This window comes from Anser brachyrhynchus, assembly GCF_964034855.1.
Source record: "Anser brachyrhynchus genome assembly, chromosome: 2".
Taxonomy (NCBI): domain Eukaryota; kingdom Metazoa; phylum Chordata; class Aves; order Anseriformes; family Anatidae; genus Anser; species Anser brachyrhynchus.
Genome location: NC_137695.1, coordinates 158,766,488 through 158,794,384, shown reverse-complemented (window position 1 = coordinate 158,794,384; position 27,897 = coordinate 158,766,488). Strand labels below are relative to the sequence as shown.

General features: G+C 44.6%; 1 protein-coding gene across 14 annotated transcripts in view; it reads left to right on the top strand.

Moving 5' to 3' along the window:
- Window positions 1-27,897, top strand: part of TSNARE1 (t-SNARE domain containing 1) — a 462,256-nt gene that overhangs the window by 133,977 nt on the left and 300,382 nt on the right. For 6 of the 14 annotated variants that reach the window (XM_080580846.1, XM_080580849.1, XM_080580847.1 and 3 more), the window contains 3 exons: window positions 18,573-18,731; window positions 18,880-18,957; window positions 26,255-26,324. In XM_080580846.1, coding sequence (XP_080436972.1) covers window positions 18,573-18,731; window positions 18,880-18,957; window positions 26,255-26,324 — 307 coding nt within the window. Of the gene's footprint in view, window positions 1-11,048; window positions 16,290-18,572; window positions 18,732-18,879; window positions 18,958-26,254; window positions 26,325-27,897 lie in introns of those variants that run through there. The other 8 variants (XM_080580842.1, XM_080580843.1, XM_080580840.1 and 5 more) reach the window with 4 other exon arrangements.

The window sequence follows — 27,897 nt, the reverse complement described above, 5'->3', positions numbered from 1 at the left end:
GAAATATATATATTTCTTGATTTCTAGAGGATAAACTTGAAGTTTAATTAGATTCAGTGGTGCAGTATTACTTCTCATCGGCTGATCATTTTAATTAAATTATTGCGAAGATCGGAAAGTATTAATCTAGTGGTTGGAGAACAGAGCAAGAGCTTGGGAAGTTTTGCGCTATGACTCTTACCTTGAAACAAATTCTCAGTAACCGTACATCACTCCATGATTCTGTTTTCCTTCCTGCTTGCGCTAATAATCTGTTTTCCTTGGATATCAAGAAGATGGTGCAATACCCAGAAGTGCGTGAAACATGTAAGACATTATGGAAATGATGTTCTACATTCATCAAAATGACACGTACATTAAAAACTCAACAATTTCATTAACAGCATACTTTGGATTTTCATGAGAAATTTGGAGGTTTTAGCAAAGATTTAATAGCAGGTGCTTTTAATGTGCTCTTGCGCTAGGACATCTCAGGAAAATATTTGCAATGAAAAAGTAATATGCAGTAAAACATGTTTTACGTGTATCTGGGTGTATACATAGCCACATGACATGCATATAACTACTGTATGATGACGAATTACTACTAATACTCTAATGCTAACAAGCAAACAGAAGACTTCAGGTGTTTTCTTTAATTTACTTTCTTGGCTTTGAAATTCCTAAAATAGTGTGTAATTTTTTACTTAGATTTTTTTTTTTTGAGCAGTGGGAGATGAACATGATTGTTCCTGTCTTTACTATGTAGAGGCAATGTTTCTGTCTATATGGGTAAATACTGTCATAGTGCATCCCACTGTTGAATGCAAGAGCCTATGCCCTATGGATGTTAAATCCTCTGAAACCAGTGGCAAAGCCTCCAGGGAGTTTGAGATTCGTCAGAGCGTGGTGCCTGGGAGGCTGCACAGTGCCTGGTTGTATTCTGACCGAAACCAATTTGACGTGGTTTTCTGTTCTGCTTTTCGTAGATTTCACTGTTGGATCGGGCAGATGGCCTACAAGTCACTAGAGCAACTGCATATAATGTAATAGCGCTATGAAATTACGCCCGTCTCTATTTTGGTTGCATTGCTGCCTAGCTGTTCTGCTGATCTCAAACTCTGTGCTTTCACCTGGTTTCCACCCAGGACCTGCTCTGTATTGCAGTGGAGGGGGGATTTGTCCATCCCAAAGGAAGCTCGCCAAAAATCCCCAGGGGTTCCACGTGTCTCAAAGACGGCGAACCACACCTGTAATCAAATTGGATTATTTTATACCTATCCATGCCAGATGCCAGAAAATACGCTTATTAATACTGATTTGGGCTACAAACATCTAAAATGGTTGTTCCTACCCTGGCCGTCCCTGTTGCCCGCTGTCGGGGTGGGTCCCTTGGGTGTCCTCGTGCGTGGCACCTCCTGGCAATGCACAGGGTGCTCGGCGGCCAGGCTGGAGTGACAAGCCGTGAGGCAGCCAGCAGAGGGAAATTGTCAGCTCTCTCCTGCAGCTTTAATTAGCTCTCTGGAGGCGACCGCCTGACAGCAAATCTTTTCTCCGGGCCTGCCTCCTAAATTGTATTCATAACGGGCAGACGCGCTCGGCACGGCGTCACCTTCCCGGCGAGGTGGCTGCTCGCCGCTGTAGAGCGTAATTGAGCCGTGGGGATAAGCAGCACATCATCAGTGGCTTGAATTTCTCTGTATTCCTGAACTGGGGGGGAGAACAGAGAGGATGGGTTTGTCTGTGAACAATGCTGCCTGGTCTAGCAAAACCGGGAGTGAGATCTTCACTGGACACTCGTTTAGCCCTCAGAAGACCATTTCCACCAGGACGTGGCAGAAGGGTGGTGGCTTTTCTTCTGCCCCCACCCCAAAGCCCCTCTTACACGCCCGGGAGCCTGCTCTCAGATCGATCCCTCTGTCCCGTTGCCAAATCGAGCTCGAGTCCAGGTTGCTTTATTGACTTAACACAATGCAACTCTTGCCAAATTTCACACACGGGAGTTAAATGGCAATTCGCCATTTATTTGAGTTGGCTTCTGCCTCCCGATGTGTCTCGGCCCTCTCTGGGCTTGCAGGCTGCTTTCGTAGGTGAATGTATCTCAACGGGATGCCGCCAGCTCCGGGAGGCAGAGGGATGGGGGCAGCTCCTGATCCCCCGTGGTATGGGCAAGGATGGCCGTGTCCAGCTGGAGGCACGTTGCATGAAGAACTCCCAGACCCTTCCCTTCCAGTATTTCTGCTCACCGCCGTGGTGCAGACACTTCTGTGCCCTACAGCTCAGGTTTCTTCCATCCCATCCCAGCTGGGCTGGTTTCCTCCAGAAAATTCATCAGACAGATGATAAGCAACGTGGGCAACCGGCAGTTGGAGAGCTCTTCCGTCTCCTGTGAGTCTTGGAGCTCGCTGGGGTTTGTTTTTTAACAAAACCAAAATGCACCCAAGGAATGTAGGATTGTGCCTCCTTCATGCCTGCATCAAACAATTTTCTTCTTCAGCAATGCTTTTTTTTTTAATAAGGCGTTTTGCAGGCGGTGTCTCAGCAGCATATAATCATGCTGACTGCGGGTGATTGTTGCTTTGGCCACTGTTTGAGTTCCGCACTGCTCAGAACAGAAGCGCTGGTGTTTTTGGGAACCGTCTGCCCCCATGTGCCAGCCCCACTGTCAGCCTCCAGAGCTTTCGTATCAAAGCAAGAAAAGGGGATTTTTCTCGTAGCTGTAAAAATCAAAGCTGGGGTGTGCAAGCAGGAACCAATGCAGGAGCATCCCCTGGGGGCTTCTGGAGCATCTTAAACACAGCTGCTGTGTCCCGAGGGCTCAATTTGAGGAGTATTGGGATAATTTGGTCCCCCACTGCTGTGATGCTATGGGCTGCTGCTGGACACCGGCTCTGGGAGCCTCCTCCCAGTGGGCAGAGGGATTTTTAGTGATCCCTTTAGTGTGTGATGGGGAAGTATGCAAAACTCACAAGGTTTGGGGGAGAATTTCATCATTGCTGGGCAAAATATCCTTAGTAATAGAGCAGCAAGAGCTCAGTGTTTAAAAAGACAGGATTGTGCCTTTCCATACGCCGTGGCTTATAGTGCAACACCAAATATTGGTGCTTTAATCTGAATGTGCAACGTAACCCGTAGCAGTTAGATGAATCTTGCTTATGGCCACTGAGCTGGAGCATTAAGAGGCTGATTCCTGGCTGAGGACAGACCGACTGCAACAGAGCTCACGTTGAATTAACGGGCTTACATCAGTTTACGTGGGCAGGATATTCAGATGGCAGTGCATGCCTAAGCTTTATTTTTAAAACAAACCAAAGCCCGTTTAGGAAAGGTAAGCCTCCAACTTTGCGCAAGAATTTTAACTTTCCTTTTCTGCGAAGCTCATTTTTTTTTTTTAAATACATTTTAAGACAATGGCATGGAAATCCCCAGACATAACCCCAGCTCATTTAGAAAGAGTGTGCTTTTAATGACGCGTTCCTGCTGAAAACAAGCTCCTTTTTAAAGTGTTGTTTTCTGCCTACTGAGCCAGTTTATAGGTGCAAAAGTTTACTGGAAGTTTGGAAATTCTGTTATTTAGCCCTTTTGCGATATTGGGTGGAAACATGTCTAGGCTTGGCATTAACGGTAAGCAACGCTGTATTTTTTGGTATTTATTTCAGCTCTCACATTTATGGATTTTAAAGCTGGAAAGGATCATGAGCTCATTTTGTCAGTCTTTTTGGATCACCTGTGTACTAAGAACTTGCTGCAGCGTTATTCAGCATACATTCAGCTCCTTGCATCCAGAGGTCGCCTGGATTTACCTGCAGGATGGATGCTGCTGCCCCATCCCATTTTTAACCCTGGGAACTGTTCAGCTTTGGAGCCCAGGAGCTGGTCAGTGACTTGGCTGAGATTACACCGTGAATTTCTGTGCAGTTGGTAAGTCATGCCAGCAATCCCATGGATTTCTGGAGCTCCGTGGAAACACTTCAGTAGGGATGGGATTCACACTGTGGGTCACCCATGCAGGACCAGGACTGGGTCTGTTGCCCCGTTCTTAACCACAGCTTACACATAGCGTGGCCCACAGTTTGGGGAGGTTTGGGGCTCTCTCTGCTCGCAAACGTAACCCCAAATCCAATCTGTGGTGTCCCAGGGGCCCATGTGTATAACCATGTTGGGTTTCTGCTCTCTGTCAGTCTACTGCAAGAGTTTGGGGTAGGTCGGTAAGGGAGGACGATTCTGCAGCCCTCACAAATGGGTGTTCCCAATTCTGGCCTTTTTTTGAACACCGATTCTGCAATTGCAGCTGCTGCCATGCAGCGCCCCGACGAACACCACGGCCCCCATCTCAGCTCACTCTTATTGCCTCCATTTTCCCAACAACATTACATGAGATGAAGAAAAGGCGGATATCTGGGAAACTACAGACAACCCCAGACTGGTTGGGGTGGGAAGGGACCTCTGGGGCCATCTGGCCCAGCCCCTGCTCAAGCAGGGCCACCTCCAGCAGGGTGCCCAGGACCACGTCCTGGTGGCTTTTGAAGCTCTTCAGGGAGGAGACTCCACAACCTCTCTGGGCAGCCTGTGTTGGATGTGCTTGGGAGTATTTTGCTGGATGCAGCTCCCCAACAAACACTGTTTGCTTTGCTTAAGTGGCTGGGAGCAAGAGAGCTCTGGGATTTTTCTAAGCTAAAATGCTCTTGCTCCAGAGCACCACGTGCAAATCTTGAGCTACATGAGTGTACTCCAAGCTCATTCCCATAGGTCCTCTCGTTTTGTGCTGTAAAAAGATCCGCAGCATCTAAAGGGACTAGGCTTAGCATGTTGGCCAATATATATTTATATTTATATTTTTTAATATGTATCTTGTCTTTGGTTGAGTACAGGTGGCAGAGGGATGTGTGCATGTGTGCGCGTATGTGTATTTTTTCTTCTTCTCTGTTAAGCAGTATGGTAAAACCAATTAGGTTTGTAGTTAATGCCTAGTGGCATCATTACAGAGGCTTTCCTCCTGAATGTGCAGGCTTCTCCCTGCAGACATGCACACAACACCTTTCTGAGAAAGACGCGTTTTAGAGATGTCATTCTCCTTACAAATTGCTCCTCTCTTGGTGTGCTCTAATTATAGAAACTGCAAAGATGTGTGAGCGTGCATGAAGGCGGCGGCAGGAATTTCAGATAAAATCAATTCACTTAAACTAACTGATGTTAACAGCTTGGGCTGCTGGTTACGATGAACTGGAAGAGGAGTGCTGATTGACCTCCCCGCGTCTCTGGGGGGGTTGCGAAACCATCTCCAGTGCAGGTTTAGCACACTGTGAGGAGCAGGGCAGGACTGCCGAGCTGTGATTCCCACCTGTTTTGGGTGAAGTTACCAGGTTATGAACATCCGAACATGAGCTCGTTGGAACTGAATGAATGGTTAGGGGCTGATCCCAGTTCTGAAGGGTATTTTATATTCAGGTATTATATTCAGGGTATTATATATTCAGGAGGTATTTTGTGTTTTGGGGGAGAATTGGCTCCTGGGACTTTTCCACGCACCGTGTGGTCGCCCACGTTCTCCTGTACAGGTCTTTATTCATCTGATGCTGACCAGCAATGAAGAATTTGGTTTGGGATGCAGCCCCTTTCCCAACACCTCCATGCTCACCACTTTAAGGTCTGTCTTGTGGTGGGGCTGCCAGCGAGAAGAGGCTGTTGGATGGAAATTTGCCCTGCCTGGATGCCACTGGTTGCCCCTGTTCAAGCACCTGGAGCAGGTTGCCCGGCATCAGGATGGGCTGAAATTTGCTGCGGCTCCCCATGGGCACGGGGGATGCACCAGGCTGGTGGCAGGGATGGAGGGAGTTTTGGAGGCCCTCAGCTTTCAGGCTGCCCTTCCGGAGGAGCCCTTGGCTTTCAGCCTTCCCGAGGAGTGGGGAAGAGGGGATTTCGGTGCCCTTGGTCCCCCGAGCTGCTCTGTGAGATCGCATGGCACCGGCTGCTGCTGAATTTACGAGCGGTGGGTGGAAGAAAAGTGTTCACTGCAATGCTGGGGGAGTGAAGGCGAGGAGGAGGAAGGAAAGGGAGAGGAAAGGAAGGCGAAGGCCATCCAGTTGGTCCCCATCAGGCGTCCCCTCTTGGCTCATGCATGGATGACCCTTGCTTGGCCTCCCTGGGCACTGCCCCGGCTGCTTCTCCCCAGCCAGGTAGTGCCAGCTGAGGCACCAGCGACGCGAGGGAACCAGGAGGAGCATGGATTTGGCAGCAGTCCCGTTTCCTTGCCTCAAACAACCCATTTTGTTACTGTAGTGCTGACGGCGATGGAAATCCAGAGAGCCACTGCTAGCGGCACGCTGCTCAGGCATTCAGATTTACTGGGGCAACGGCGTGCAAAAAAGGCAATGGTTGTACATGTGCAAAAAAACCAAACCAAATCAAAACAAAAAACAAAACAAAAAAACAATGTTAATCCTCTTAAATGCATTTGGTGGAGAGTGTGCATGGGGAAGGGTTTCTGTGGGCTCCGTTGCAGCAACGTGTCCCAGGAGGAGCATCAGCAGCGATCGTAGCGCTTTGCAAAGGCGTTTGGAGAGAGGCCGCAGGATGAGGAGGGACATGGCAGAGATCAAAGCGGTATTTCTTGGGTTAGTAGCACAAACAAAAAGGCTGCTACAGCCCTAAAACAAATGTCTGGTTTGGGTTCCTTGAGATTTTCAAAGGGACTAAAGGATTACCTCCCATGGAAGCTGCGTATCTCCAGGAGTTTTGCCCTTGGAACCCCAAACCTTTTAAGATGGGTTTTTGTTTTCCACCACTTCCCTATATCTGGTATGTGCGTGTCTCTCAGCATGAGCAGTGGTACTGCTGATCAGCAGGGGGGCTGTAAATAATTGATTTTTTATTTACTTTTTAAGTTTTTCTGCCCTGTGGCTGATAAATATGTTTAGAATTTGTCTTAAAAATTTTGAAGAAGAAAGATGAGTTGCACTGATTGAAATATTTTGGGCAATGTAAACTCTTTTTTTTTCCAGTTTAGTTGTTCTTTTGGGCCTTAAAGTGTTGGACAATTTTGACAAGACTCGGTATTTTGAGCCAAAATATCAAAATGCTTCTATTTGAAAGCTTGCAACGGGCTCCTTCAACTGTGGAAAAGGGAGAGAGGAAAAAAACCTTGTAGGCGAAACCGGCTTACTGGGTTTGGCTTTTGTAACTGCTGATCTAAACCAGAGCCCTTTAGCTAATAAACCAGTGGTCTAAAAAATCACATTCAGCCTTTTCTTCATCATATTCCTGTCATTTCCACTGCCTCTTATTCATCAGTATCTCAGTGCCATGGATTTTTATGTTGCAGGCAGAAACATCCACCCATGTCTCAGTTGTATTTTGGAAGAATGGGAGAAATTCCGCGTTCGAGCACATAATAGAGTCTTCTGGATGAAGACGAAGATCAAAATCTGGTCTGCAGATCTTTAGTGAGTCATGCTGAGGAAGAGAGCAAAGTTCTGATGAATTAAACAGCAAAAGGCCAATTTTTGTCTCACATCTGAATGCACAGACGGGCCCGAGGTTAAGGCTGAGAGCTGCGGTGTTACCCCTGCCGTAGGGAATGGATAGTCTTGCTTTTATATATATATATATATATATATATATATATACACGTAAAAGCAAGACTATATAAAATATATACATAATATACATTTATAATATATATATGATATTTATATATATTTTTACATATATATAATATTCTCTAATAAACAACACCCATGCAATCCTTTTCTTTCTTTTTTTTTTTTTTGTGTGAGAGCAGAAGTGTAAAGTTCATTGTCCAAATCCCATTACACATGGAGTAACTATATTTCTTCTGTAGCTTAACATAAACTCCTAATGAAATTCTTGTCTTTTATTTATTTGTTATTTAGCACTGTGATGGGCTGGGGTGTTCTGCATAATTTGGAGGATGCCTTATAGATCAACAGGCCCATGAGATTATGCCTGAAATTGTCTTTGAAATAGCAAAGTGGGATTTTTTTTGTTGTCATTTTTGTTTGCTCATTTATTTGTGCAAATGGCCAGGTAGCAGTAAAGTTGTGCTCAGCTCTGCTGCTGAAGATGAGGAAGGATTGTTGCTGAATGCGTGCCTCTGTATGTATGGAAAAAAAGAGAAGAAAAAGACCAATTTTGTAAGGTTTGCCTACACTGACCATCTCGCAGGCGATGAGCAATAGGAGGGCTTGCAAGTAACTTCCCCTGGCTCAGAGAACTGAGAACCCGGGGATTTTGGGAATCCCAGGGAGAGACAGCTGAGCTACGCCTCCTCAAACAACCTTTCTTTTCAAGTGAATAACTACAGCAGCAGTTTCCTAAGAAGAAGACATTTTATGGCCATTAATATGACTTCTGGCCGGTGCTACAACTTCTGCTGACCCCATAAACTGAGGAGGAGCAGGTCTACATGGGACATCCAGGTGACTCTCAAAAGGGTTGGCAGTAACAATGTTATTTCACCCTCACTGAATGGTTGTACAGGTTTTTATGATGCTCTTTCAAAAGAGCTCTTTCCATGGGCCAGTTTCTGTTATCGTTACTCTTGGGTGAACAAGTTAATCTCTCCCTCCGTTCAGTAAAGGTTGGGAAGGTGCTCTGTGTTTTCTGCATAAAATATCCGTATAGCTTTGTTATTTAAAAACATAGACAGAGCTTACCAAGAAATGGCAAAGGGGGTATTGCACTTTTTCAGTCCTCTTTAGGACTTGTGATAAGTTACCTTGCTCCTTTTTTGCTAGCGAGCAAAGCGTCGCGGAAGGGGAGGGTGCATCGCTCGCTGCTTTTATTCTGAGCTTGTTTTTTTGTGGAGATCTGCTCCGCAGAGCACTCTTCTTTCCTGCAGGTAGATGCCAGCTGTGGCATTGCTCCATCGCTGTTTCCCACTGCATCCACCCCGTCTTTCAGTACCTGCTGCTATCTCACTATACCAGCTCTCACTTCATCCCTCTGGGACCTCTGCTATATAAAATCTCTGCTGTGATGCTAAAACATCTCCGGGACAGCGCAGGGCTCCTCAAGGGTGCTGATTCTAATCCCAACAGGTGCAATTTGTCTTCTGTACCTTTGAGATGACCTGAATTTATTTTTCCTGCCCAACAAAGGAGGTGACGAAGAGGAAGGAAATGGGGAAGAAGCATTTTCTGCACTAGAGCTTCTTCAACCTTGTGCTGGAACAAACACGGTTGACCTCGAAACAAGCTTGGGATCCGGCAGTGACACCTGAAGCTTACCTATTCCTGCAGAGGTCTCATCCCCGTGCTGTCCTCCGCCAACTCCTCTTCTCTACAAACTTGCGTGTGCCAAGACCAACGCAGACCAATGCAGCGAGGGGCAATCCCTTCTCCCAGCCCACCCTTCGCTTCCACTGGAGCATCACTGCAGTCCGGACATGGTCACTGTCATTGTCCTTACAGTTCCCATTAGTGGCTCATCCCACGACTGGAAGCCCTCCGGTACACTGGCAGTAAGGATAAATCATCAATTATACCTATTATCTGCTGGGATCCGCCCTTCCCATTCAGTTTTATCGCTAACCTTTTATCCAATATTCAGGGGCCCTTCTGGTACACGCGTTTAGATATCAGAATTTGGCTTATAGTATCCATAATTTACCAGACACGAAAAATATATGGTTATTTATGTATTTTCAATTGGCAAGCACCTTGTTTTAATGTTTTTAAAGGTTTCTCTTTTATTCATATGGCTGATTTTTCTGATACCACTCCCTTGCATCGCACAGATTTAATCAGAAAAAAAAATAAATAAAAAATCAAACAGCCATCTTTATTTTGTCATTAATAGCCTAGATCTTTTAAAGGGTATTTTGTAAGGCAATTGGTGCTGAGTGCATTAATAAGACCAAAAGTGAGATTGATTAAGAGCTGTATAACATTATTTTGTAATTTATATAGCCTGGAAATCCTCAAATAATAACATTTCAAAAATATTTGTATTCTTTGTCATTTTCATTGGCTGTTTTCACTTTACATTTCCTACAGCTTGGGCAGTGAGTGTAAGATCAATCCTTTTCACTGTGTTTTTTAGTCAATCCTTTGCATTTTCACATACTGTTGGTGCTTGTGTCTGTGTTTGTGTTAGCACAGTGCTGCAGACTATCCTGGGGATATAGCAGTGCAAACAAAAAACGGCTTTCACCGAGGTTTCATTTATATACTTACACCACATCGTCATCAAAAAAATAAAAATCTGCCAAATGACTTTAATTGCCTTTTTTTCAACAATTTGGGTATCCTGATAAAAATGCAGGCAGGCTCTGCCATTATGCATAGTTCTGCTGCTGCTTTGGAGCATGAAGAAGGGAACATGATTAGACTTTCCATCTTGGAAAGCAGGAAGCAATGGGATTTGGAAGGGAAATTTTGCAAATGAATTGATATTTTCCAGTACGTTGATTTATTTCAATCAAAAATGAATCATCTTTTTAACTCTCTCCTAATCCACCTCTAGTGAAAAAAAAATAAAAAATCCAAGTGCTTTGTTTTATTTAAAAGCTCCTCAACTACATTTTGGAAACACATCAGAATTATGCAAAACCTTTAATGTTTGCCTCCTCTTTGTTTAAAAATGGAGGAAAACTCTTAATTGTAAAACTGTCCAAGCAAAGCCAGAATTCCACACTCTGCCAGAATAAGCAGCTTCTTAATCCATTGCATGGTTCTAACCTGTATTTATTCTTCATAAAATTTTACTTACAATTTTAAGTCTGTTTTGCAGTTAGCCATCACAGAAAATCAACAGCTCCCTAATTCTTCTGTTTGGACACGTGCATCTCTGTCAATGGGGATATCTGTGGGGAAAGTTTCCATTGCTCTCCGAATTACTTTATTAATTTTATGGAGATTTGAGCAGGTGAAACAGGACCGAGAATCCCACCAAGTAATTTCCCAGGGGCTACCAAGCCAGCCTGACCTTCAGATCACTTTCACATCACTCTTAGCCATCATGTTGCTGCCATGAAGCGATAGCCTTTTTGTTCCAGTAATGGTCTCATGAATCTTTTGACATTTCCTTCTACTAAATTAACAAGAGCTACTATTTTCCTTGTTTGAAGAATTAGAAGGCAGTGGGTTTTTTATTTATTTGCTGTTCATAAATTATAATAAACTGGTAGGGTCATAATGTAATAAAACATAGTTGGGTGGTTGGGGCTTTTTTTGTGGAGTTTTGTTGGTATTTGTGAGCTGGAGGCAGCCTCTATCCAGCGTTTCTGCATCATCTCACCCCTTTTCCTTTACTCCTCTTCATTTATGGTGTATCCAAACTTCTCAGTAACACTTCATGACGGAAGCTTTCCCTAACGTTTCTTCTGATGCTCTGCTTCTCGTTAAGGTTGCACGTGTGATCTCTCAAGGTTTCAGTCGTAGCTTCTCTGGTCTCAACGTAGACCTTCAGAGCTGGACAACGCTTGAGCAGGGTGGGCTGATGTGGCTCATATGCCTGGCCACGTGGAGTAGCACGGTGATCTCCAAGGAGGACACGGCTTGGCCAAGAGCCAATACTGGTAGCGTCGGAAGGAGTGTGTGGGTCTAGAGGTGGCTTCTTCTCTTGATGCCCTCTTTAGACATCGCTTCTTTCTTGCCTTAGTACTGCGTGAGTGGGTGCGGGGGCTGGTTTTGTTGACTACTGCTGTGAGAATGGTGGAAACATCTCCTCTGGGGTGTGGATCCGTGGTCATTTGGCAAAGCTGAGCCATGCATCACCAGCAAGAGTGCACATCTCCCTGGCCAGACTCCCTGCAAGCCGGTATATTGGCGTTGTCTGTCCTGTTCTGCTGGACGTTCAGGGCAAGCCGTAGGTCTGAGGAGACACCAGCACTGGCCATGGACCTAGAACAGGTCATTATGTTCATCTTCAGCAGCTGCTTATTAACGTACACACTAAAAAAAAAGGAAACAAAAAAGCACAGACCCTTGCCAAGCTGCAGTTTTGGTCCCATTGCCCTAGACCTGACCTACATGAGAAACCTTTGCCTCTATAACCTCTTTTCTGAGCTTCTTGGTGTTCGTCCTAGGCGTAGGCTCTGTGTTTATTATTCCTTCCAGAGAAATGTGTTGTATTTATATTTGTAAGTATTTTTCTTTCCTAGGATCTTCCAAGAAAGAGCCCTGCTGAGCTCCAGTTAAAACGTGCTAGCTCTACCAGGAACACTTGTAGTGGAGACACCGTGCGTTGCAGTTACTTCTCTAGGGACGTGTTAAGTAAAGCGCAAACCTCAGAAGTTTAGAAAGGTTAATGTATGGAAACTCGTAGAGAGCAGACAGACACACACAAAAAAATAATAATAAAAATAGCATGACTGGATGGGATCCTCTCTAAGTCGAAGTGATTCTCCCTGCGTGCTTTACCTCCTTGGTCTTGTGCACTCATCGAATTTAGCCCCTGCATTCAACTTGGTGTGGAAACGATAAATCTTTGTTGCCCCAGTCAACTTGCTATAGATCTGGTAGGTCATTCAAGGAAAGAATAATTTATTAAAGTAGTGTGGTTGTTTTTTGTCTCATTTGCTCTCTGTTTTTTCTGCTAGTTTATCTGGTGGGAGATAAGGTGGAAGTAAGGTACTTCATCAAAGCAGGGCTTTGAGGGCAGGGTGACTTCCTAGCTTTGTATTTTTTTCTTGGGAAGAATAGGAGGAGGCAGGTTCTTCACTACCTAAACGCATCTCCCTCTCAGATGGGTGGGATGAAATGGGTTTTCCCAGCTGAGATGCCTTTGCCTTAATACCTTCTTCAGGTAAAGCTAATTTCTAAGAAATGTAGGAAAAATGTCTTTTATTTGTTCAGGGGTATTAGGCCAACCCAGGAAGGCAATTTCATAAAAATGAGCAGGAGTTTACGAGTGTCAATGCAAATCCAGACCCCCATCTAACAGGTAACTGAGTTCCCGAATACAGTGACCCCACTGTACGAGAAGGGGGGTTGGAAGAAGCTTGATGCAAACACTGGTTTTAGCCCATTTGTTAAATGTGTAATTCCCTCAGTGCCCCCGTTGGTGTTAGGGCCAAGCTGAGGACATCCAAATCTTTTGTACGAATCCGTAGCGGAGAGCTTCAGAGCATTTCCACGTGAAGCAGCATCATGTTTTCCAACGCTGGTGGAAAGCATGCTGCCTGATGAGTGTGATTTTTGCTCACATTTCCCTTTATCACTTATTTCGCTCAAACTTCAACAGGAAGAAATAAAAGCCTCCTAAGCTTGCATACCAGCAGCAACTTCCCAACATTAGACACAATGCAGCTCCTTCCATTCCCTTCCACTTCCCTTTCTATTTGGAGCTCTCTTCCTTGAGGAAAGGAGCCTTGTCCCAACACGCTTTTGGCCAATCCTTTCTATGCCGGTATTTGTTGAAGCTTTTTGGGCAGTTTCTATGCAAGAGCAGAGGTGATGAGGAGAAATGAGGTCCCTGTGGTGTATGTGAAATGGAAATGAGGCTGAAGAGCAGAAGAGTGTTCTTGCAACACGAGAGGCTGAGGACTGGCATGAACCATGGGAAACCAGAGAGTCCATGGAGAGGAGGACCCCGGGATGCTGTGTGAGGGCTCTCTCTGGTCTTTGTAGGCATTTGTGTCTGTGCACCCACCACTTCTTGTGTGTTTGTGTCTTTTCTGTGGCTCTTTCTTTCTCTGTCCTCCCCACGACAAGCTGCTGCTTTGTCTTTCCTCTTTGCCTCCTTCGTCTTTTTTCTGCTTTTTCGTTTTTACTTCAATCATTGTGGAAAAATTAAAGGTGTGAATTTAGCATTTTGTTCTAGAGCACGTCCTTCACTCTTGGAACAGCAACCAGAAATGAACATTTTTCTCTCCCCTGAGGTCGATTTCCCAGTGCCAAAGGAACGTGGCTCTTGTTGTGGATCGTGGCCTTCAGGAAAGAGTTGCTCTCTTGGATAGCTGAGGACAATGCCATGAGACGTCTTCTAGAGGGGAATTGAAGCCTTCTGATGGATCACCTGGTCCTGGGGAAGGAGTGGGGTTCTTGATAGGTGAGATGTGTCTTAAGCTGGGTTGTGAAAAGTTTAAGCCACAGGGTTTGAGTGCAGTTGAAGCCCCTTGTCCTTTATCTTTATCGGTAGGGGTGAATCAAGGATGTAGGGTGAGTGGTTTGACCTCACGGTGTGCAGCTTGCTCCCTGCCGGCACTTTTCTCCTTGCAGGAGTTTCACAGCACAGAAGGGGAGTTTGGCTGCTGGGTAATTTTCTGCTGAAAGGTTTTTTTTCCCAGCAAAAGCTGGTGTTACAACTTGAGTTAAATCTTTCAGATGAGCAAAGATGCAGGAAATCCGTGACTGTGTTTTATGTTGCAGAGACACACATAGCTCACAGTGGTGCACTGGGGATATTTGCATTGAACCCGAGGTGCTGAGTTCTGCAGCCTCATTTAGTGCTGTAAGTAGAAAGATTGAATGCTTGTCTTGTTTTTTTCTCTTTTCCCTTTTTATCGGAGTTGCTTCAACTATTGTCTCTTCCTTTCTGCAACTCTTGACTTATTTTGGGTTTGCTACAACATTCAGACCATGGAGGCAATTGACTTCACCTGGCTGCAGAAAAGCCATTAGGAGCTTCAAATTAGTGTGAAATAATTAATAGGCAAGGAAGATTAACGTGGGGAACATGGGCAGTTTTCATTAGCATTAAGCACAAGGATGTTCCTGTATATACCTTTGCCATGCATGTTGTCCTGCACCTCCAGCTATCCCCTTCGGACATTAATTATATCCAGATCAGTAGAGGCAAAACCCAATAAGCCTGCTCAGGCTTCACAGAGGAACCAAAAATCATTTTTCCTCAGCAGCTCGCTCAGATATCTCCCCTGCAAGAACTGCTGTCGGTGGTGGTTGAAGCAAATTGCTGCTTGTCCAAGGGCCTGAGAGCCCCAAGGACGCCCAGGTGCAGCAGCAGCAGCGTTTTCTTCCTCCAGAGCAGGACGGGGGAAGCAAACCAAGAGCCAGGAGCCCCCCAGTTACATTCTGGTCTGAGCAACGACCAGATCACATCCCTCTCTCCCACTGGTTCTCATCCTGAGTGTCTCCTGGAGGTGACAATTTAGGTAGCGGTTGAGGTTTATAACTGCGCTGGAACATGGAAAGCGTTCTGGTCTCTAGTAGAATAATAGTTGCAAAAATAATGCCTGAGGCTTGCAAATGTATTTGAGGTGTTTGTCTCCTTTCTTTCTTATTTCTTTTTTTGGTTTTGGTCAGCCCAAAGTGCAAGGGGTATCACAGAATTCAGCCTGCAGGCTGCACATAGCGGGTAACCGAGATGGCATTGCACATCTGGAGGCAAACCTGGCGCAGTCTCACTGATTTTGCCCAGAGAAGCAATCTCTGTGATAAACTGTGCCCCAAACAGCTCCGGAGTTTGTCTTGGCAAAGCCTGGTCCAAAACAGAGCTGGGGAGCCAGCTAATGCTAAAATACGATCTTTTCCCCTAACTCTCTCTTATTTGCTGGTATATATGTTCTCTCAACGTTTATTTTGAACTATTTTCCTACAAAAGAGTAGGAATATTTCAGAAATGCCATCGTTGGCTGCTGCTTCTTTCACAGCTGAAATAAATGCATTGGTTTGTCACTATTTGCTAGGTGGGGAGGAGGTGGAGTTGGTAGCATAGGAAATGGTCTTCGCCAAGGGGATTCTGCTGGAAAAGCAAACGAGGAAAATACTTGGAAGTTATAAAAGTGGTTTTGGCCATTAAGGAAACAGAGAAGAAGCAATTTGGATGCAGGATTCTGTAACATTTCCACTGCAAACTCCTCGTGGCTTTCAGGACCCACGGTGTAATTAAAAGTCACCTTTTCCCAATTGTGGCACCGACCTCTATTAGCGCAGGGGCATGGCAACTATTTACTGCATATCAGCAACCTCATGCTCCTTCTTAGGGAATCGTAATATTTTAGCAGTCCCTTTATGCAGTCGAAGACATTTAATTTTTTATTAGACACAAATGTGCCTCACATTCACTTTCTTTCACAGCCTTGATATGTCTTCACTTAGCTTGGCAGTACACATGCATTTTTGCTTTGCTTTCTGCTGCTGTTTTTAAATTGTTTTGCTTGTCTGCTTGGACTGCTGAATCCTCCATGAATAGTTACAACATTTCTGCGCGACGTGTGGAAGCTCGAAATTGCAGCAGCAGTGTAAAACAACATCCCTGCTACTATTTCCTTACATTTCCTGGAAAAAAAAAGAAAAAGAAAAAAGAAAAAAAGAAGAAGAAAAACAGAGCTGGCACCATATTCCAACACGAAATAAAAGTCCAGGTGCAGGGAAATGCAGAAAATGGTAAGCCAGATTCTGTGCAGTTTTGTTAGACGATCAATTCACTGAGCATTGCATTTTCAAAGTGTTTGGAAATTCTGGCCAAAGGTTGCATCCACTATTTTTTTATTTATTTATTTTTTATTTAATTCATGTTTGTTTGTCATTTGGAGGTGAGGTGTGTCTCTCTGCTAGATATTTATGGATTGAGACTTTAAGCCTTGGAAGGGGGAGTTCGTCATCTCATGGTCCTCATGCATCCAGCCAAAATAAATATCACCCTGCTGAGACTTAAAAGGTTAAATATTTCCATGTCCTTAAAGTATGGTTTTCACACATTGTCCTGTCCTATTTTGCCTCTCTTCCGTTAGGGAAATGTGGTAGAGGATGAGCAAATTGCTCTCTCCGTGGCCATGCAGGGGAGATGGGATGGATCCTGCTCTGCCAGATCAGCCCCTGAATTTCTGGGCAGTTGGGGTGGGTTCATTTTGGGGGGTGGTTAATGTGATTCTGTGCCTTGCTGGGTGCTTGAAACTACGGATTTGGAGGAATTTACAACCCTGACTTGGTTGCGTGGTGGCTCATGTGGGGCTTTACCCAACAACGTGGAAATAAGCACATAAATAAACTCTCCCCCCCCCCCCCCCCAAAAAAAAAAAATATATATATATATATAAATACCCATCCAAAGAACCTCTATCACAAAATGCGTGGACCACTCCATGCAACTGGAAACGCCACCCTGAAACCCTGTCCTGGCCACCGTGTGCCCGTCCTCCCCTATTACTAACCCAGAAATTTAAATTTTGTAGAAGAATTCAAGAAAAGCCTCCCGAAACCAGGGTCAGCGCAGCCTGTGAAGATCTAAAACCTTATCCTGTGCTGCTCTTTTCTCAGTGATTTAATGAGAGCTGGATCTTGTTAGTAACAAGTGGAATTCCTGGGGGACAGACAAGCCCAAGCTGATTTCTTGTTCGATAGCCCGACACATGAAGTGGCGGAGAGGAGTGTCTGGGACGGCTGATTTAGGAGGAACCGTGGAAGGAGGAGAGTGGGGAAATCTCCGGCAACGAGACCCTGTGCACTTTGATTAAACACCATTTAATGCCCTGGATTTGTGTCAGCCTGACAGACTGAGCCAGGACTTTATTTATTTATGGGATAGGGCCGAATCGTCTCACACAAGGATTGCCGTAGGCGAGATGGGTGGGAAGCATTGGAAAACCCCCTGGGTGCCCAGATTGAACATGAGGCTTGTCCTGAAGTGTCGGGGGACATCCTCAGGGCCACCCAGAGCAGTGCATGGGGGAGGGCTTTTTGTTCTGATCGAGATTTGTGGAGTTTTGCCTTGCCCCATCCTTGACTTTCTGCTCTTCCAAATGCAGGCTGGGAGCGCAAAGCTTTAACAGCGCAGGGAAATTTGGCTAGGGGATGCAGAATATGTTGCAATTACAGTCTCCTGACTTGAAAAAAAATGAATAACAGCTCCTGTCTGAGTGTCTGTAACGCTGCAGCTCCGTGCTGTAGCTGTTTCAGTGTCACAGGGACAAGCCCTGCGGTGCTTTGGACTTGGCCAAGGTTTCGGGTAGAGCAGTTTCTGGGAAACCTGCAAAAGCTGACCCAGGTGGGAGGCAGCATGGGGCAAAACCTGGGAGAATCTGCTGTAGAGTTGCTGCCTTAATGCTGACGCTAAAGACATAAGGGGAAATGAGTCTGTCTCTGGGGACTGTTGCCAACCAAAACCCTGACCCCTGTTTAAGGTTTATTAAAGCAAAAGTTCCTTTCTCTGTGGTATAGCCCAGTCCAACCTCACATCTCTCCTTCTCTGGGGATGAAGTTGCAGTTTCTCATTCATTTGCAGCTCTGGCATGCCCACTTGGTAAATGAGCAGAAATCGTTTCTATTCCAATTGCTGATAATGCCTGCAGAGGCTGCCTTGATCCGTGTAAACCTTATCTGCTGTGTCTCAGCGTCACCTTTACTACCTGATGGAAATGGGGGATGCAGCAGGTACCTGCCTGTGATCAGTGCTCACACGCTGTGTAAGGCTACATCCGACCCCTTAGCTGGGCTACATTTCCAGTGAGGAGGAACCCACATCAATGGATTAATGGTTAATAAGTGTTTTAATGAAAGAGAGCATGCAGGAGTTTCGATTCAGCGCTTTGTTACATCCTTCAGCTGAGTAGGAAACACTTCAGGCTGCTGTGGGCTTGCACAGCACTGCTGGGACAGGACAGGGTCCTCCATCAATTCTCTTCTTGCTGAAGCAATACTGCAGTGAGCAAATATTATTTTGCTTTCCAGGAGAAAATCCACATCCTTTGTATCACTTGGGTGCTCCAGCCCCGTGTTACTGGTGTTTCTCTGTGCCTGGTGAGACTGATCAGGCTTCTTTGCAGGTGTTGGTGTTGCCCATTCTCTGCGTGGAGTGTGACAGCGCATCGTCGTTGCTGCAACCTCTGTGTATATAAAATATAGTATTTTGGTGACAGCTCTATCGTAAAGGTTCTCAGCTGGGCGTCCCCTTTGGAGGCTCTGCTGGGAGGGGAGCCCCCTTCAAAGCGACGGTAGTCTCCGCTATTAACAGGTCTCTCCCTTTTTGTCTTTGCAGCCACCCAGATTGATCCCAGCGAACTGCAGGAACTATTTCAGGAGACTTCAGCCAACGTCTTCCGAATTAACTCCAATGGTGCGTATAATGAAAGGTTTCCTAGTCGATTGTGTGCTGTCCTGTTGATGACTCCTGTGCGTGTACACGGCGTATGACAGCTCCTGTTGTCAGGGAGCAAATATTAATGCAGTTTTCTTGCTGCTGCATCTCACGAGCACCAGCACATGTCCAATACACAGTTCTTTATAAGATGTAAAAATATTCCACCATATGTTGCATTAAGCAGGCACAGATATATTCCGATTCTTACAGAGACCACATCCTTTTCTATTTTTAATTGTGTCATCTGTTACAATGGGGAGTTAGAGCGCAGAAAGGTGGAACAAGCCAGACTCATTTTCTAATGTGTTGCAGCCCTACTGTGTGCAGAGCCTGTCACACGAGCCTGCAAAACATCCATCTCCCTTATAAAAACACCAACACCAAAACTCTTCTGTTATTCTTCACTCTGTAGATGGAGCAGCGTGTCTCCCCGGACACTGGAGGTGCAGAATGCTTCCCTCCTTTGGAGGTGTGCTCTGGCTCATCAGCGCCTTGTTGGGGTGGGATGTAGAGATGTATTTTGCAGGTAGCTATAAAGGAACATTGCTGAATAGCAGTTAATGCCATAATATTGCAGTTCTAAAATACCCTACTGCCAGACAAGGATTTAAATTCATTGGGTGCTGATGTTGTGGATCACCTGGCCAGCTTTTCTCTCTCTGGTCTGATCTGTGTCTAAGGGGATCCGGTGGGACATTGCACTGAACTGGGTGTAAAGAAAGGATCTCAGGGCCTCCTTCTTGTTGTAATTCTCCCCATGTGTCCTGGGGAAAGGTCCCAGTCTTTCTAGAAAAGGATCATTGCTCGAAGAAGGATGGGAAGCAGATCTTCTGAAATGCAGTCATCTTTTGTCTATCAGGATTCTCGCATGCTGCAGAACAGTCATGCCTCCATCTGCCAGGCAAATTCAAGTGCAGAGATTTCTATGACTACGAGGAATTTATAAGTTTGAGTTTGCTTTTGACAAGCATCTTCGCCTTGGGTCAGAGCTTGAGGACATCCTGCAACACAGACCTTGCTGCTCTCCAGTATCCCAGAAGGTGAAGCTGAAGGCCTCAAACCAGGTGGCCCTATGAAGGTATTCAGGTGCTCAGTTGGCTGTGAAATCAGAAGAAAAATAATTTTTCACACCTTCTCTTACATCTTCAGATGGAATAACCCCATGCAAGAGGACAGGATGGGTGCAGGCTTGCTATGAAGCTGTTTTGAAGAAAAGACCTGGGAGTAGTGGTGAACGACAAGTTGAACAGGAATTAACAATGATCCTACTCTTGTCTGTAATTACCCAGTATGAGACTGTAGAGAAGATGGAGCCAGGCCTATAGGATGTTCGTGGTGGAAGGACCAGAGGCAATGTGCACAGTCTGAATTCAATATGAAGCAAATGATTCTGGCCATCTGGTTGCAATGGGAGCCCAGAGAGGCTGTGGGATCTATTTCAGAGCTGGAAAAAGACCTTGCTTTCGAGTGGACTTTCTTTGAGCAAAATGTTAGACTAAAGACCTCCAGAGATCCCCTTCAACTTGCATGATTCTTCAGGGGTTTGTCAAAGTCTCACGTATAAGATGATTCTGAATGGGACAAAATCAAAATGGGAAATGGACATTTCATGTTTCTTTTTTTTTTTTTTTTTTTGTGTGTGGTTGTTATTTTTAAGAAGAGTAACTGATACATTCTACAAGCAGTTGATTAAAACACATTATTTATAGCCTTCTGGAAAACTGGTTGGGTACAAGTTTGGCAACCTTCTTCAAGGAGCACAAGTTGAGAAATTCAGTCATTGTAAGTCACCTTTGGGTTGCACTTACACGTACCCTCTGTGATGCTGGAGAGCAGTGATGGGACTGATGGGACTTAGGATGAGGTAAAACCATGCAGAAGTTGGAGAAATTCACAGAATCAAAAAGTGGTTGAGGTTGGAAGGGACCTCTGGGTCCATCTGCTCCAATGTCCTTGCTCAAGTATGGCCACCTACATCAGGGTGCCCAGGACCATGTCCTGACAGCTTTTGAGTATATCCAAGGAGGAGACTCCACAACTTCTCTGGGCAACCTGTGCCAGCGCTCCGTCACCCACACAGTAAAAAAAATGCTCCTTGTTTTGTCACTGGGCACCACTGAAAAGAGTCTGGCCTCATCTTTGCATCCTTCCTCCAGGTATTTATATATGTTGATAAGATCTCCCCAAGCCTTCTTTTCTCCAGGCTGAGCAGCCCCAGCTCTCTCGGCCTTCCCTCACACATAGATTCTCCAGTCCCTTTGTCATCTCTGTGCCCTCACCAGTATGCCCAGTTCTCTCTTGTGCTGGGGGTCCCAGAGCTGGATGCAGTCCTCAACGTCTGGCCTCCCCAGGGCTTAGCAGAGGGGAAGCATCACCTCCCTCAACCTTCTAATGCATCCCAGGACACCATTGGCCTTCTTTGCCAGAAGGACACATTGCTGCCTTATGTTCTACTCGGTGTCCACCGGGTCTCCCAGGCCCTTTTACCCGAGCTTTCCTTGGGGAACCTCCAACGTTGTGACCTGGACTTGAGGCTGCTGTGGCAGCTTGAACCTCCCAACTGTGCTGACTGGTACTCGGCTTATGGATGGCGTATGACTGTGTTATTACATACAGAAACACCTCGATCAGCACCAGTCTTTCTTCTTCCAGCACTAAGTGCTACCTTGACATAATGGCAACGTTGAATGGCAGCAGTGCTTCGGCTGCTGGCTATTACGGGGCTGTTACGTGAAGTTTTGCAACCTGCTTGGGGCTGCGTGTGCTGTTAATACTCCAGCTAACCAGGTTAGGCATGTCCACGCTGCAATTCCTGCCTTAGTGGAGTTTGTGCTGAGAAGCCTTTAAGATGAGTGGTGCATCCTTTTTTTTTTTGAAATGCTGCAATCCGATTTATATTTTTATTCTTTGTTATAATTGCATTTATCCCCTCAGTTTGGTTTTGAGCAGTTTCTGGTGGTCTTTGCTTCTCCTTTTAAGACTGTACAGAGTGCACGAAGATACGCTTTCTATTAGAGTTGCCTGCACTGAGTGCTCTCCCAGGCAAGTAATGACAGCACCTATATTTAAAACTATTTTGCAAAATTGGAGAGGGTACAGAGAAGAGCTAAGACAACTGTTTGAAGTCTGCGAATCAGACTTTAAAATGCATGCCATCCGAACTTCTGTTTGAGACGTTTGAGAGGACTCGATCGTGGTCTGTAAGTACCTCTGAGGGAAGAAAGACTTCAAATAGATTGCGTAGGGCTCATTAATCTAACGTTCTCACACATAATGAGATCAGGAGATAGGAGTCAAAGCTAGACAAAATCAGTCTTTCTGTATGAGGGTAACTAGCCATTAGAACTGCTTATTGAAGGGACGTGATGGATTCAGTGTGGCTTCAAACCTTTAAATCAAGATTCAGATGTCTTTTTGTAGGAGATACTCTAGTCCAGCTACAATCTACAGCCTCAACGTAGGAGTGATGGGGCAAAATTTTATGGTAGGAAATCAGACTTGATAATCAGAATTGCTCTCTCTGGCCTTTAAAATCTATGAATCCATGAATTTATAATGCTTTTTAAAGTGCTTTTAGGTTGAGAAAATACCCATAAGATACTATGCTGTTGTTGCTCTGTTCACCACCCAGATTATTTCACTCTGCTAAAGTCAGTTTGCTTCAACCTGCGTGTGGCTTCTTCATAAGCTGGCCGTGCTGCTCAGTTTTTGCAAAGCTAATCCACCCTAGGTGAAGAACTTTGTAGGGCTGTAAAACGGGAAAGGATGCCCAAGATCCCTCCTGCCTTGCACAGCTGTACCATATGGTCTCTTCAGCCAAGCCAGCAAGCTCTGTGTCCGAGCTTGTAGCAAAAGTCAGAGCTGTGTGCGCACCGCCGTGCAAGGGGCTGATCAAGGAGCGGGCGCCTGCATTGCAGATGTTCACCAGATGATGCTTGGTGCTCCTGTTGCTCCGGGCATGGTGTGTTGAATGTCCTTCAGGGTTGCATAAATCCAGTTACAGCTCCCATTTTCCTTCTTTTCCTGCCTTACGCCAGCCTCTTAGGGGCTTTCCAAGTTCTCCATTGCATTTGGAGACCAAACCAGGCACCAGAAATGCTCCTCTCCCCTTAGCTCTCCGTGCTCTGCCTCTGTTGTTTGAATTACCAAAATGCAAGGTTGTGGGCAGCTGTATTTTTTTCTATTTTTGAAGAACGAGTATTCTTAATGAAACAAGAAGTCAACTTTATACTGGGATTTTAAAGCACCACTGATTTTTGTTTGGTGTCACTACAAAAACAGTAAATGCTGCATGTCTTATTCCTCCTTGTTTTCCTTACTTTTCGCAGAAGTCTAAGTCTTTGGGATGATTTAAATTCGTATTGGGCAGCTGAGGACCTGGCTCCTGACCAAGGGGAATCTTTGCAGCTCTGAGCTAATCTTGGCAGATCTCACATATAAATGCCTCCCGTTACCCTTTTCTGCTGTGGATATGGAAATCTTCCTTGTGTGTTGAATAAAAGCCATAGCCAGGATCGTTGGTTCTGTTTATGTGCCACTGGATCATTCTTCTGCCAGTTCATGAGCTTAGGGACTTTTTTTAACCCATCTCTTATAAAACTGTCAAGGGGTAGAGGGAACTTTTACCTATTCTTTGCATCTGCTTTCCGTCCCTAGTTCTTTGGGGACTGTCTCTGTTGAGCATAGTTTGTTTGTTGAGCAGTTTGTCAGATAAGGCTTTGGCTTCTCTGAGTTTTACATTTCCTTCTTTAGTTGATTTTTCTCTTTGGGTAAAAAAAAAAAAACAAACAAAAAACAAAACACAAAACGAAGCTCAGGTACTGGGTGAGTTTGCCTGGTTGATGGCTTTTTTTTCCTACTCATTTTTATGAAGGTTTTGCATTTCTGTCAGAGCATGGCTTTTAGCTGCCTCTCAGTAAATGCCTTATAAATAAGTAAAATAAATAACACTCGTAAACAGAGCTAGGTTGGCGCATCGTGTCTAAAGGGCTGATCGCTGGAGGATATACTGCAGGAATCAGACCTGTTCTGACCAGATGGAGAACCTGAGTGCTCTAATGGGTCTCTTCCCTCTCTAATTCCTGTTACTTGCTCATTAATGACTCCCCGTGACAGGCTGGTGCCATGTGCAGTCCCATTACCTTGATCTGAGAGGCTGAGCAAAGGATTTTTCGGCATCCCCCAGGTGTGATAAAGTCTCCGTTGCCATCTAGGGATGGTTTCTCATCCCCCATTGATTTTAAGGATTGCGATGGCGTAGACAACTGGTGCCAAACTTTCAGTTTATGTAAATCATTGCAGCTCCAACAGCAGTGATCTCTGTGAATGCCTCATCTCGGAAGACTAGCATATGCCTTTTTTAATGTTAAGTGTACAAGGATTTTTAAGTAAGATGTCTGTTTTAGCACTGGCTTCACAGCATCAATCCAGCACAACTTGACATTTTGCTTCTTTGGTAGCTCGAATGGTCAGAACCGGTAAACTTGGGGGGAGATTTTCCACATCCAGCACAAGAACCATGCAGATTTCAATAGGGATCTTCTTAGCCAAAGCAAAGTAGGTCTGTCCCAAAATACAAAAGAGCTCAGTCCCCTGAGATCCAGCTCAAGTTTGCATCTCAGTTGTGCTATTTCCCAGGTAAGAGCCATATCAAATGCCAACGTCTTGTGTGTTCCACAGCACATATCTTGTCCTGTAGGGATAACTGACCTTTATGTATTTGTGTAAATATTATGTTCAAGTTATAATGTCAGATCAAATTTTAGGATGGGGACTTAAACCTGAGTCATTTTCTTACCTGACCAATGTGTGCTTTGCTCTTCTCTTGCGACCCTGTCTCAGATTCTTCTGCGTGTAAGTTTTGAACAGTTTTGTGCAAAAGGAAAACTGTTTCCTACTCTGTTGTTGTCTGAAGCAGGCAGCAGCAAAGGTCCGTACTGCTCTTGCAAAAAAGCACCCCCCTACCAGATCTGTCTTCCCTCAAGCCCGTGTTCATTTCTAGGAAGAGCTGGCAGAGAGTCCTTCACTTTGGATTGCCTTGGTTTTACGGCTCAGGTTATAGAAAGGTGCCTGGATGCTGTAGCTGCTCTTCTCCCTCCTTGAGCTGCACACATGACGTTGACGTGTTCCTAGAAATTCAACGTACAAAGTGCTTTTGCTACCTTAACTCGCTCTCTGTTCTTCAAGGACATTCGAGCAAGCATCGTGCTCTGCAGCGCCCTGAAGGGCTGCTGGGCCTGGAAGTATTTTTAGTTTTGTCTTTGAAATGGACAAGTTGCATGGGAGATTGAGTTGTTAGGATTGTGGAGCAGAATGAGAGAGTATTATTGTATCTGTGAGATCTTTGCAGGATCAGTGCTGTTAAACTAGAGAAGCAAATGGTTATTAGTGAAAACTCTCGATTTATTCTTTAAAACATTGTGCATCCAGCAAAGGATAATAATTATGAGCTCAACTGTAGACAGCTCCTTAAGGCTTTATCTTACTGAGCTGCCAAGCTCTGTACTGAGATCTGCTGTTGAGGTCTAGCAGTGTAGTAAGCAAGGTGAAAATATGTGGTGGTATTCAAGCTTGTTTTAATACCATGTCCAAGTAGTTTTTGTCTCTTTTTGTGGTGTTTGGTGTCAACCCACAGAAGCCCAGAAGAAAAGAAGGCATTCAGTTTTGTCTGCCAGTGTAAAAACAGTTGAGTGATCTGTTCAAAGCTGTAGACCGAGACCAAGTCTGCAATCATTAGAACAGAGGATATCTTAAATTTCAACTGGAATAGCTAAGCCATGTTTCTAATCTGTTGTTGTTTTTTTTTCCTTCCTTAAATATTGAAGTGTGACTGCTAACTGATCATAAGCTTTTTTTTTTTTTTTGAGAAAACCCCATGTGTAAATAGAAAGAATGTCATTCATTTAGCATCTTTCGTTACTGAAGGTCTTGAAGTGTTGTGCGTACTTGATGTGCAAAGTCCAAACGTAATGATCTTCTGTTAATCTGAGAATGAAGATGTGGCAGTGAACACACACAAATATATATATATATATATTTCTTAAATGTGAAGTTACTGTGTATTGCAAAACAAACCATGTTTCATGGTTTCATGGTTTCACACCTGTCCAAAATGTGACCAACCTGTGACACCTTTGTTTGGCACCTGTCCAAACACTACTTCATTATGTTGTTTTGAAAGGAAACAAATTAAAAGACAAACGAATGAAAATCCATTATTTTTTCTTTGAAAAGGTGTGCTGCTTGTTTATCTTTCTTTCTCTGCTGTTGACAGTGACCTCTCTGGAAAGAAGCCTTCGATCCCTGGGGACCTCAAACGATACTCAAGAGCTGCAGGATGGACTGTGAGTCTCTTTTGAATTGCTACAGATCTCTCTTTGTCCCAGCCTTTTCATTTTTTTTTTCCCCTCATCTATCCTCACCCTTTTTCCTGTCCTTTTTTTATAGCTGGACACTTTTTTGTCAGGCTTACTTCATTTTGTTCCTTTCTGTTGGTGATTAATGATGGTAAGACATGTATTGATCCTATAAAGCTTTGCTTGTGCTGGTTTCAGGTGGCGGAGAATGGTAGGTAGATAACAGAAAATGATGGCCTACAGTGAAAGACCTTTTTTTTGTGGTTGTGTATGGGTTGTTTATTTTGTTGTTTTTTTAATGTGAAGCCAGACTTGGATGCTTGTGTAGCTCTTTTCCTTCCTTCCTTCCTTCCTTCCTTCCTTCCTTCCTTCCTTCCTTCCTTCCTTCCTTCCTTCCTTCCTTCCTTCCTTCCTTCCTTCCTTCCTTCCTTCCTTCCTTCCTTCCTTCCTTCCTTCCTTCCTTCCTTCCTTCCTTTCTTCCTTTCCTCTTTATCAATGACAATGAATCTAAGAGGAGTAAAAAGAGAGAAGGAGCAAGAAGATATTTTATAGGCAGAAAAGTGTGCTGTGGTATTGAAACTTGCATCACAGCATCACGCGGTACAGCACAGAGAAGATGAAACTTCAGTTTCACTTGCAATAGATACAGTTCATTAAACTCTCTTCTGGATATGTGTATACACAAACACGCACAGTTAGTTTTCATTGTATGCATGCTAATTAGAGAATTAAAATGGCTTTTCCAAATGTAGCACAATTTATTAAAGCTGCTTCCCTTCATGCAGCCTGCATACAAAAATCAAGTACTTAGGACGTGGTTCTGATTCTGTATATATGACTGCATTTCCTAGTGAGGTTCAGCTGTGAACGGAGGGGAGAATTTGGTTTCTGTTTCTTTATATTGGCATTATTCTCTGTAGAAGTGCCTGATGTGCTTGACTTGCCTTCTCGATGCAATATAATCTCTCAGACTGGTTTGCAGTCTCTCTCCTCTTTCCAATCCATTGCTTTCATCTGTGCTTCAGATCTGCCGTAATTCACATATACTCTGTTTTGCAAACTGGAGGATTAAAAATAGTAATAGTAATAATAGTCAGAAGATTTGGATCTAATTTTAGGAGATTGGAGAGGATGTAAGAGTAAAGAGTCAGCCTGTGGAGATCAATGTAATCAGGAAAGATGTTTACATGTACAAAATTATTTGTAGCATAAACTGCCCTTGTAACTAATGGAGATCTTTTACCAAGGATGGCTTCCGATCACCCAGAGCATCTATTGTGCTTACATTCCTAAACTACTTCTTTTTTATTTAAGAATCAATTCCTTGGCTCCTCAGAGCACTTCAGAAACATGGCTAGATAATTTTCTTCTTTCCTGAGCAGTTACATAAATAGATCCATAATGCACTAATTGCAACGATTATTTTTGATCTTGGAATTATCATTAATTGTCCAGGTAGCTAAATGCAGCATATTTTTATTTTAACCATGCTTCCTTGTCCCTATCATCAGCCCCAGAATTCCTCCAGCTCTCTGCTTCCACCCTCCTGGTCTATCCCCTC